Raw genomic sequence first — 12,120 nt, 5'->3', positions numbered from 1 at the left:
GATAGTATTATTCTAAAATGTGGAAAATAGTAAAAATAAAAAATAGAAACTCTTTGATGAGTAGGTGTGTCCAAACTTTGGACCGGTACTGTAGCTGGTGGAAGGACGCGGTGACTGGCAAGATTGAAGGGGTGCTCTGACATTGATTGGTTGGAGGTGGAGGTGTGGTTACTGGAGGATGAGGAGGATGAGGAAGGTGACAGGGAGGACGGTGGGTTCAGGTGCAGAGAGGTGACCCCAGTGATGAATACAGGACACAGAGAGACGGAGAGGAGGAGAGGAGAGGTGTGTACGTTTTATTAGGCCAGGAACAGGTATCACTGAGAGGACAGAAGCAAGGTTAGCGCTGGTGTTGATGTTGATGTTTCTCATGACCGTGAATGAACAACAGCACACACAAAGCACAAGGTATTCTTTTTTTCTACTAGGAAGCAAAGCCCTGGGAATTTTATCTGTGCCTCTCAGGCAGAACTGAAGTTCCCAGTGTTTACAGAGGGCAAACTCTGACTGATACACAGTGAAAGCGCAAAAACTCTCCCTCACCATAATCATAAAAACATATTCGCAGCGTACAGGTCTCATACCTGTCAGTGCAAGCCTTACGGAGGTGACGGAGTTCTGGGAAGGGTTAAACACTGAATAGCCCTACGCTAAAAAGAGACAGATGCAGTACATCACTGCTGTTCTTTATCTATGCATTAATTTTTGAATATCTACTATTGCTCCGTATGGATGGAGTTTCATATTCTTATCAACACGAATCTATGGCATTACTGATTCATATTTGTTTTCCGGTACCATTTGTATAGAATTCAACATAAAACAAGGAAACTGAAACTAAAACTAAAAGATGCAAATCCATATCCTGAATGTGAAGGAAGATGCGTCTCTGTTTCAGTAAGACCATATAGTGCAGACCATAAGACCATATTATGCAGAGTGGACCAGCATACTGTACTATAATACCATTGCAGCAATGTCTGACCCCTCTGTTTTACCCTGACAGGGGAATTTTCAATCCAGCTGTCATATTTCAATCTTTTTTAGGCCTTACTGTAGACAGCTCCCTCCTCCCTGCTACTCTACTGTACACTACTTGCTTAGAGAATCAGCAGTATCCATAAGAACACTACCAGTGACATTGACAATATCAGTGACACAGGCCACAAAAACCATGCACACAACTCCCATCACTACTGGACTCCAGTTATGCTATAGAGCAGGGTGACCCTTAGCGCCTTTTAGCCCAGTGTAGGCCCCACGCTCTTATCTTCAAACACAAAATGGCAGACAGTTAACCCCCTGTAATTCTTATTCTGTGGCATGCTACAAGAATCTCTGATGACAGTGCTTACTTGGAGACAGATGCACTGGGGTAAAAGGCTTTTTATAAATCACCCTGGTTAATTTCTCAATATCTTCTTTCCAATATCACATCTTTGTTTTCCTTCTCTCTCCCGCCTTCCATCTCACAGATGTAGAGCGAAGCGTTTCTGAAAGTGTTTTTCCCGCGTTTACTTCTTTTCGTCCTCCGGAGCCTCCTCCTCTCCCTCGGGGATGTAGACGCTCACGGTGAAGTTGCCCGTCTCCTCCCCATACTTATTCTTCACCACGAGGCTGTATTTGCCCGAGTCGGCCGGGGTTACCGAGGTGATGGTGATGCTGGCGTACTTGCCGGCCTCGAACTTGAGGGTGTAGCGGTCGTCGGACTCCATGGTGCGCTCGTTCTTCATCCAGGAGACCTCGGGCACTGGGTCGCCCCAGATGTTCCCGGTCAGGTTCAGAGACTGGGATGGGGCAGGGGATGGGGCAGGGGATGGGGCAGAGGATGGGGGTGGGGGGGGGGGGGGGGGAGCCACAGAGAAAGAGAGAGAGTAAGCACAGTGAGACCTGCCTGTTATAAATAATTTCAGCCATTACCCTTGCCTATCCACAGGTAACACAAACAGACAAGCAGCCACTGTATCAACAGCTCATACTTAGGTGGCTATTATTATTATTATTATTATTATTATTATTATTATTAATTATTATTACCACTTCTAGAACTAACAACCTCTGTTTAACCACGAATGTCAACTCATTTCTCATTTACAGACACAGCGTGGTGACCCATGGTAGGAGGAAAGGTGCAAGGGACTGGGACCCAGCCAGCTGCAAGGGGGGGTAGGCAGGAGACCAGGCTGGGAGAGCCAGTTTGGGAATCTGTCCAGGACGCTGGGGTTAACACTCTCACCTGTTGCCATTAGTGCCGTGGGATCTTTACATTACATCTTTAAAGTCTCATCTGAAAGAGGGGCATGTCCTCCAGCACATTGCCCGAGGTTAAACAGCCATCAGGCAGGAGGGGGGCCACAGGGCGGTGTGGATGCTGGGTGTGGCTATGTTTTTATTTTTGCAGCGAAGCATTCCCTTGTTACCTTGCCCTCCTGGATAGTGACCACATCAGGTAGTCCTCCAATCACACGAGCACGGTCTGGAAAGGACACAGAGGAGACGATCAGAGCCCAGCGACATATCCCAGCATGCCCCTGTGAGAGGTGACTGCTCAAACACACCCCAGCAGGTACTCATCTCTTTGGGGCTGGGTGTACTGTAAGGGCACTATGGAGAGACATATTACAGCCCCTTATGTGTACTTCATTTTGGCATGTGATTGGACAGGAAGCAAGAAATGAGGCACTTACTTCTCTCAGCATGCGCAGCAGCTCTGAGGAGCGAGGCGGGGGGGGCAGAAGAAGCAGAGAGAAAGGAGAGAGACAGAGAGAGAGAGGGAGAGAGAGAGAGTGAGAGAGAGAGAGAGAGAGAGAGAGAGAGAGAGAGAGAGAGAGAGAGGGTCAGAGATGTCCTCACACAGAGTAAGCACACAGTGGAAAGACATAAACTTTGGTCATGAGCCTTCCTAACTTTTGACATAAATGTCCATCACGACACTAAGGCATGTGTGTGTGTGTGTGTATGTTGTTGATGTATGTTTATTTCAAGGGATATCAAGACAAATACTTGAGATCTGTTAATCCACAATATAAATAGGCTAACACAAGCCGAAGGAAAACATCTGGTGTAAACTGCCTCTCTAAGAAAATAAGACTGAGTTGGCCTGAAAAAAAAAACACGCAAAGGAAAAATGCCTATGCAAAAAGGAAATGAACTGGAACAATTCTGTTAATCCACATAGTTTGCGTGTACTCACTTGAGCCTCTGGTATTCTGCGTATGCCTCCTCCCAAGCTGCACACAGACAGATGGAAATGAATCAGAGATGCCAGATTTTCACCGCCAGCCCTTTATTAACGTTACAGCAACAAAACCAGACAGCAGCAAGGCTGTGACCAATTTCAAAATTATTACCCTTTATAATTAACCCAGGCGCTTAATATCCAACCGCTGTTTTATAAGTGGGCAGGATCATTCTTCTCCCATTACATTTCAGATTCCTCTTCAAAATACATCAACAGCTGTTGACAGCTCATATTTTGGAGCTGAAAGAATGATATCTGCTTTGGTTGCTTTGGCTCTGTAGTGACGTAAGTACACGACTGAGGGGCGGAGTCGGAGACTTTGAAGGGGTGGGATGTTGAGGAGAAAGAGGGCGGAGTCTGATGCTATGAAGGGGTGGGGGGTTTGAGAGTAAGGGACAGAGTGTTAGACTCAGGGTGGTGCTCTCTGCTGTGAGGGTGGACTCTGAGATTTTGTCATCTTCTCGCATTCTTGCAAACTACGTACTTGCATGCATTGCATTGTATGAGAAAAAGCCCCCTTCTGCAGATCAGAACTCCTCAGAGCTGGTTAAGCTACTCACTACGCGTAAATCACTATATATACAAGCGTGTGTGGGATGGGGTTCGCTCACCTTGTCCAGAAAGGTCAAAGATCCTCTTAACCCCCGAGGCTCCATCGAAGATGTCGATGGCGTACTTGCCCTTGTCTTTCTCTGTGGGGGCGTTAATTTTGAGCCAGAGCTCCTCCCCTGTGACTCCAAATTGCAGATGATCTGACTGAGAGATCTTCGACTCTCTGCGGGGCAAAACAGAGAACGCGCACTGTCAGAGTGAAATACACACCCCATTAGACTGAATAATGCACACCCCATCAGCAGAAATTCCCAGGTGATGTCCTCAAATCACCAGTTTGCAGGTCCTTGCTCAAATCAGGACTTAAATTTAACTTATTATGAGATTCACTTCACAACTATGCATAATGACGCTGCTCTTTGGGTCAACCGAATGAGGTACAGAAACTCAGCTGTTGTTTACAGTAATTTATATATCACGGCTCATAATTTCTGTAAAACTGAGTTTAGAGTCTTTGGAGGCTTTCAGGAGCCAGTAGTCGCTAGCTTGGAGGTACAGCAGAGACATGTGCGTACCTCATACACACACAAACGCTCAGGTGCACACACACAAACACACACACACACACACATATACATACATATGCACACACACACGTGCACACACATACATACGTATGCACACACACACGTGCACACACACAAACAGACTCAGACGCATGACATCCACACGCACACAGTGGAACCGGAAACGTACTTCTGCAGCCAGCCGACGCGGAGTTCCTCGGTGTAGTACACGATGGAGGTGTGGAGAACGATTCCGTGCTCCGTGCTCAGAATGCTCAGCTCGGTGGCGGAGTTTGCTGCGGGAACACGCAAGACCGTGTGACCGAGTACAGCCTACACAGAGCCGGAAACGGACTCCTCACGGACAGAGATCCACAGTGCAACCAAACACAACTATGCTAAATAAAACCACACACAAACCTGCTAATAGCAGACAGTATAATCTCCATTTGAAGTGTTTAACCTGTTGCATGAATTTATACTCCATTTTATCTTTATTTTATTTATTACAAGATCAGTACAAAGTGCACAGGCTTACCAATAACTCTGAATACTTCATTCATAACTGCCTGGAAACCTGGAGTACAGAAGAGATGATTAGATCATTAGAAACGTCTGATGTGTGAGGAATGGGTGAAAGTAAGAATAAATGACGGCTTCATGGATCAGAATCAGATCATAGATCACGTGCGCACTATCTGACCTTGTAACTTGATCATAACTGAACTACTGTACAAGATCAGACTGTGCAACAGTGGAATTGAAAGCAGCATTGTGACTGGAAAGCAAATGAACCTTAAGTGTTCAGGGTGATGAAATCACAGAATACAAAAGCCCCTAGCCTTCATATTATAAATTAAGTGTGGATGTTAAGCGTGGAGATTTCACCTTTGTCTGTCAGATCCAACTGACTCTTATCTTTTCCTCTCGAATCCTTCAGCTGAACCTCATAAAGACCAGCATCCTTCCTGGAGATCTGCGAGAAAGTTTCTGGGAATTACAACACATCCTCTGACCGCATGCACTTTTAAAACGGGGAGGACGGTTAAATTTTTCAGAAAAACAAAACCAAAAAAAAAACCCATGACCAAAAAAAACAGGCGTCTCTCCTGCTCTGGATGCTGCAGGACTTGACTCAAAGACGGGACAGAAAAGAAAAGGCAAGCTGAATTTTTATATATTTTTTTTTGCATTCGCAAACAAACATGAAGCACGTCTATTGCGGGCAAACTGAGATAATGTCCCAACTCTGGGTTTTGGTGCCTCTGGGATCTCCTCCTCTGGGGGCATGGGAATGTCAATCTCCCCCTCGTCTGAGTCAGAATCTTTTTCTGGCACTGGTATTGCCTTATAAACCAGCTGCAATCAGACAGACACGTGGCGTTAGCAACAAGCGCGTTAATGAGAGCTTAGCTTAGGCAGAGCTTATGGAGGGAGCAGAGCACAGGCTCCGCCCCTTTGCTGCAGTGACATCACACCCCGCTCGCGTGATTGACACCTCAGGGAGGCCGCCGGGTCTTCGTGTTAAAAGAGCACATGAAAAAAAGAACCATGTATTTATCACATGGGAATCAGCATCAAACTATCCAGCCCCACATTATAAAGAAGTAACGTCCTTTACCATCAATCAATTGCATGTATTTGCCAGACAAATTTCAAGATGTGGTATATATCAGTATATATCAAAGTATATGTCAAAATGCTACTGGTAAACACATATGTGGAGTGACTGACATCTTTACTGAGTCCATTCTATCAAGCTGTAATTAATCCACACTCATTCATATCCGTAATTTGTCTTCCTGTAAGTTGGAGATGAATTTTGGCCCCGTATGCCACTATCAGGGACATTTGGGGTGATGGTACAGTTTTCGCATGCGTAACTGTTGGTCACTCGTGAGCTCACCTTGGCAATGTTCAGGGTCAACACTCCATCTGTGAAGTCCAGCTTCTCCTCATCGTCCACCTCCAGACCATCCTTGTACCAGGTAATGTCTGTCTCTGCACTGAGGTTTCCCACCTGCAGATGGCGACAGAGAGGCGAGGTGTGGAATTGCACTCAGGATTGCGTTTCTGCACACTGACTGTAAAAATGGTCTCAGTGACAAACTGAATTTGGGTGTCTTATTTCAGGCCATGGCTGTGCATCACTCAGCCCGGGTGTCTTTGCTGATTGGATGGTTTTACACAAGTGATGGCTGGATGATTTATGTGATTGGTCACAGGTTAGCTGCTCCTTACAGGACAGAATTTTAAAACAATGGAAAAGTTAACATGAACAGGAAACTACACCAAAATGCCATAGTGTGAAAACTCCAGGAGAACAGTCTGAGAATAATACCAAGCAACTGCTTGACCATTGTACAAAATCATTTTGGTGTTTTTTGGTCACATTGACATCACATTATCAAACACAATCTTGAGGTGGCCATCCCACAAAAACATGGACCTGAGCTCTCCCCTCCACTCACTGTGGACAGGTGAGCCATGGTCTTATCACAGGTACAGTTGAGCTGTGTTCCTATCACAGATACAGGTGAAGGAGGGGTCTTACCCTGGCTTTCAGGAGGACGTTACATGCGGGGGTCACCTCAAAGGTCAGGTACTCCACAAAGTGAGGACCTATAGGATGAGAAACAGCAGAATTCATGATACACCCAAATGCACTGCACAACTAATCTCCTTCTACCCTGTAATTGACACAAGAGCATAATCACTACATATTCAGATACAAATAATACCACAAATACATCAGACTCATCCAGACGCCGGTACAGTCAACCCTGCGAGTCATCAGCACTACCTCAGCGCGAATCTTACCTTGCTTTCTGAACCACTCATGTCTCTCAAACTCCGATTTCTTCTGCAGCTCTCTGAACTCTGCAGGAAATGTAAGATTCCCATCGATAAGCAAATCAAGTGACAGTCACAACAGTGTGCCAGTAACACTATCCACAGGAGAGCAGTCAGCGAGTTTCACACGAGGCCCTGATCATAGCCATCAGTAGCTAGATGAGAAAGGAGAACAGTGCTGCCCTCTGTCAGGACCAAACAGTAAACCTCATGCCTCTCCCCTACTGTTCCCTGCCAGTTTATACAGCACAGAGCACACTCAGCACCCCCTATGGGACAGACCTCACAATATTTCTTCCAGCACACAACCGGGACAGTACAGTTAACCGAAGTGTTTTACAATCATTTCTGTGACTATGCAATGAATGGATGGGTGACAAAAATTAAAGAAAGTCATGTGGATGATATGGAGACCTGAAAATCACTGCAGAAAAGATATGACTATTATAATTATTAGTGCCCTCAGTCATGCTGCTTTATTTTCAGCTATTTTACTGATAACCGCATCACACTGTTTCATTTTCAATGGCATAAATGATATCAAATTACATAAATGTGCCTGTGGACCACCTGATCTTTAAGTTGTATAGTATGTATATTATTTGCCACAGAAAATCAGGTAAGTAAGATCCTTAAGAGAGCTATAATAGGTCTTACACTGCCCTCTAGTGGACACACACATACTCACTACTCTAGAGATGATCACCAAGGTTACTGACAGGACAAGTAACTGAATGACTGAGCTCTGATAGGCAGAGACACCCAGAGAGGCGGGGTTTAACTTACCATCTCCAATCAGCACCAGGCTGGTGCAGCCAGTGGCTTTCCCATCCACCAGCGAGAAGGTGAAGGTTCCCTCATCTGTAACCTCCAGTGAATCCATGAACAACTCAATAATTCCAGTGCTTTTGTCAAAGTTCATGGTGTATTTCTGAAAGGCACAGACAGGACAGCAGAATGAGAGGCAGGCCTCTGTGTGTTTGTGTGTGTGTGTGTGTGTGTGTGTGTGTGTGTGTATGTGGCTGGGGGGGAGGGGGCCAGAGGCACTGAGATACTGGATGTCTGTTTACGTGTGTATGCATGTGTGAGTGTCTGTGCAAGCGTGTGTACAATTTTGCATATGTGTGTGCATGATGCATGTGAGCGGGTTTGTATGTATGTGTGTGTATGTCTATGAGTGTGTGTCTGTGTGAGGGTGTGTATGTCTGTGAGTGAGTGTGTGTGTGTGTGTGTGTGTGTGTGTGTGTGTGTGTGTGTGTTGGCCACATACCTCTCCCTGGGTGATGATGTTGTCGTTAAACACGTACTCCACCTCGCAGTTGGAGGTGATCTTCTCCGCCTGCATCCAGAAGCGGACACGGCCCTTCTCCAGCAGCTCCACCGCCAGCTCTGACTTAAAGGGAATAACTGCGGAGCAGCAAAGGGAGTCAGCACAGGGAGAGGGCAACCCGCACACAGCCAACGCTAACTGCTGTTTCCCTCAAGGAACCCGCACACAGCCAACGCTAACTGCTGTTTCCCTCAAGGAACCCGCACACAGCCAATGCTAACTGCTGTTTCCCTCAAGGAACCCGCACACAGCTAACGCTAACTGCTGTTTCCCTCAAGGAACCCACACTCGAAGGGTAACTGCCATTGGCTACAAGGAACTAGCGCTCATCAAATGCTAACTGCTATTGGCCTCAAGGAACCTGCAGGAATCACACCCTCACTGCTACTGGCCACAGCCAGAAGGAGAGGTGTTCCTCAGTGTGTAAACAGTGTGTAAACAGTGTGTTTTGCTCACAGATACTTACTGGGGAACTTGTGATCGTGGCTGATTTCCAGCAGGCGTTTCAGTCCTGTGAGAGAGGAACATCACAGCTGAGTGACACTGTCTGAATTTATAAATATAAATCTATGAATTAATTTATGAATAAATATATATCACTGTAATACACAGTATGCTGTAGTACACACATGTACACACGCACACACACACGCACGCACGCACACACACAAACACAAACACACACACACACACACACACACACAAACACAATGTAGCTCACCTTCCTCTGTGAGTGTGTAGCTGGACGACACACCGTCTGTGTGAGTGACCACACAGGAGTAAATTCCCAGGTCATCCACTGATGGATCTGTAAAGATGGCTCTGGACCTGAGTGCATAACAGCACAAGAATCCACAATAATCAGAATGCACACAGCGGATTCAGAGGGTACAGAGACAACCCCCCACTATTCATCCAGTTTAAAGGTAACAATGGACAGCTGTCTACAGTTCATCTCTGCTGCAACCAGGCCACTTCCACTAAGAATCAAACATCACACACCTAGCCAGACGATGCTAGTGAATCTCAGTGCCTTTGTTAGACATGATCAACTTCATGACTAAAGTCCCATTATCAATTTAGTAACATCACTCACACACACAGATAAAATCACACACACACACACACACACACACATACAGATATACACACTAAAAAACACATAAAAAACATCCGACTTACTTGCCCCCGACTGTCTCAATCTTAAGGCGAGATGCATCAATTGCTTCCACGTAATTCTTGGACCACACAAACTGCGACTCCGCAGACATTTCGGAACACTCAAAGATCATGGAGATCACGCCGTCGTCATCCACATCCACGATGATCTCGTGGGTACCTGAGAGAGAGACACTTACATCGGTCAGTCTGTGGGGATTTCCCAACGGGCAGCTTTACTGCTATCAGCTGGTGTTTCGCATTGCACTAGACAGCTACTAAAACAGAACACGCTGTCTGTTTTTCTTTCCTCCCCTCTCTCCTCCTTCTAGATCTTTCCCTCACCCTCGCTGTCCAGCATAGTTCCATGACATCATCCTTGACATGACACTTGCCTTAACCACTCACTGCTGCCTCATCTGTTATCTGGCCCCAGCCTTACTGTTACTTCCCCTGGCTGCCAGCAGGGGGCATCAAGAGTCACTGCCAACCCCCTGCGTATATGACGCTCTCAATCCTGAAATCCTGAGTCTACTGCTAATGTAACTCTCTGTTCCTGCTGTGTGTGTGTGTGTGTGTGTGTGTGTGTGTGTGTGTGCGCGTGTGTGCGCGTGTGAATGAGTACCAGGGCGGGTCTGGGCCAGGACCGCGCTGGGGAGCTCAGCGGCCTTCCCCACTCCAGCCAGGTTCTGGGCACAGACCCGGAGCACGTAGGAGACACCTTCCTTCAAGCCCTTAACCTGGGAACACAGAGAGAGAAACACACATGTAAACCTGTGCACACAAACGCACCAATACACACCTACTCACAAACAGATACAGGTCTACAGGAATCCTCATGGATCAGACAGACCGTAAAGCCCTGAACTGCCCTACAGTTTGGTACTGAAGCCCTAAGTAGCCCTACAGTTTGGTACTGAAGCCCTAAGTGTGGTAGTGAAACCCAAAGCAGCAAGGTAGGGTTTAGGGTCCAGACCTTGATGTACTTCTTGGAAGTGGCCTTCTCGTTGACGCCCCGCCACGCCTCCTCAGGTGCGGCCGCCTCCTTGATGTCGACGTAGAAGCCGTTGACCTTGGTGCGGCCCTGGTACACGGGCGGTTCCCATAGCAACACCAGGGAGTCCTTCCGTACCTCCTGCACATGCAAGCTATGGGGGAGCCCTGTGCCCAGAGAGAAGGGGGGGGCAAGAACTTTCAAAATACGGGCAGCAAAAGTGATACCAGAGTCTAAAGAGTTTCATTATCAGAGACGTATACTGGACCTGAGTTTCATTATCAGAGACAGACAGTGGATACAAGGTTCATCATCAAAGGCCATTATGGGGTGTGAGCTTCATTATGAGCAGCGGACAGTGGATATAAGTTTCATTATCAGCGGCATATACTGGACCTGAGCTTCATTATCAGAGGCAGACAGTGTATAAAGCCTCCGTATCAGAGGGAGATAGTGGATGCAAGCCTCATTATCAGAGGTAGAGTGGATATGAGCTGCACTCTCAGAGTAAGACACTGAATGTGAGTCATTACCATTAGCGCTGTCAGGTATTATGGGCCGCGGATGTGGTACCTGGCCCAGTGATGGTGTACTCTTTGGTCATTATCATTAGCGCCGTCAGGCATTATGGGCCGCGGATGTGGTACCTGGCACAGTGATGGTGTACTCTTTGGTCATTATCATTAGCGCCGTCAGGTATTATGGGCCGCGGATGTGGTACCTGGCACAGTGATGGTGTACTCTTTGGTCATTATCATTAGCGCTGTCAGGTATTATGGGCCGCGGATGTGGTACCTGGCACAGTGATGGCGTACTCTTTGGTCATTATCATTAGCGCCGTCAGGCATTATGGGCCGCGGATGTGGTACCTGGCACAGTGATGGCGTACTCTTTGGTCATTATCATTAGCGCCGTCAGGCATTATGGGCCGCGGATGTGGTACCTGGCACAGTGATGGTGTACTCTTTGGTCATTATCATTAGCGCCGTCAGGCATTATGGGCCGCGGATGTGGTACCTGGCACAGTGATGGCGTACTCTTTGGTCATTATCATTAGCGCCGTCAGGCATTATGGGCCGCGGATGTGGTACCTGGCACAGTGATGGTGTACTCTTTGGTCATTATCATTAGCGCCGTCAGGCATTATGGGTTGCGGATGTGGTACCTGGCACAGTGATGGTGTACTCTTTGCACTCGATTGAAGAGCTGTGCACAGAGCGTTTGCTCAGTCCTGCCTCGTTGACCGCGCGCACCTGGAACTGGTAGAACACGTTCTCCTTCAAGTTCTCCGCCTGGAACACACAGAGACACAAAGCCACGGGTTCACAGATTTAATCACAGAAAAGGTAGAACCGTGGGTTGAGAGATTTAGTCACAGTGCGGGTAGAAGCACAGCTTCACAGATTTAGTCACAGTGCGGGTAGAA

General features: G+C 47.0%; 1 protein-coding gene across 1 annotated transcript in view; it reads right to left on the bottom strand.

Moving 5' to 3' along the window:
- Positions 1 to 253: 253 nt before the first annotated feature.
- Positions 254 to 12,120, bottom strand: part of myom1a (myomesin 1a (skelemin)) — a 28,176-nt gene continuing 16,309 nt past the window's right edge. The window contains exons 19-37 of the mRNA XM_036519185.1: positions 11,860 to 11,986; positions 10,677 to 10,861; positions 10,326 to 10,440; positions 9,725 to 9,881; positions 9,264 to 9,370; positions 9,009 to 9,053; positions 8,483 to 8,619; positions 7,999 to 8,143; positions 7,180 to 7,239; positions 6,914 to 6,981; positions 6,266 to 6,379; positions 5,248 to 5,335; positions 4,898 to 4,936; positions 4,550 to 4,655; positions 3,853 to 4,016; positions 3,194 to 3,230; positions 2,688 to 2,710; positions 2,421 to 2,476; positions 254 to 1,787 (exon numbers count right to left, since the gene is read on the bottom strand). Coding sequence (XP_036375078.1) covers positions 1,515 to 1,787; positions 2,421 to 2,476; positions 2,688 to 2,710; positions 3,194 to 3,230; positions 3,853 to 4,016; positions 4,550 to 4,655; positions 4,898 to 4,936; positions 5,248 to 5,335; positions 6,266 to 6,379; positions 6,914 to 6,981; positions 7,180 to 7,239; positions 7,999 to 8,143; positions 8,483 to 8,619; positions 9,009 to 9,053; positions 9,264 to 9,370; positions 9,725 to 9,881; positions 10,326 to 10,440; positions 10,677 to 10,861; positions 11,860 to 11,986 — 2,046 coding nt within the window. The 3' untranslated portion in view covers positions 254 to 1,514. The remainder of the gene's footprint in view (positions 1,788 to 2,420; positions 2,477 to 2,687; positions 2,711 to 3,193; positions 3,231 to 3,852; positions 4,017 to 4,549; positions 4,656 to 4,897; positions 4,937 to 5,247; positions 5,336 to 6,265; positions 6,380 to 6,913; positions 6,982 to 7,179; positions 7,240 to 7,998; positions 8,144 to 8,482; positions 8,620 to 9,008; positions 9,054 to 9,263; positions 9,371 to 9,724; positions 9,882 to 10,325; positions 10,441 to 10,676; positions 10,862 to 11,859; positions 11,987 to 12,120) is intronic.

Source organism: Megalops cyprinoides, chromosome 24 (assembly GCF_013368585.1).
Source record: "Megalops cyprinoides isolate fMegCyp1 chromosome 24, fMegCyp1.pri, whole genome shotgun sequence".
NCBI lineage: Eukaryota > Metazoa > Chordata > Actinopteri > Elopiformes > Megalopidae > Megalops > Megalops cyprinoides.
Note: the sequence above shows the minus strand (reverse complement) of the source record. Positions and strands in the feature narration are given on the sequence as shown.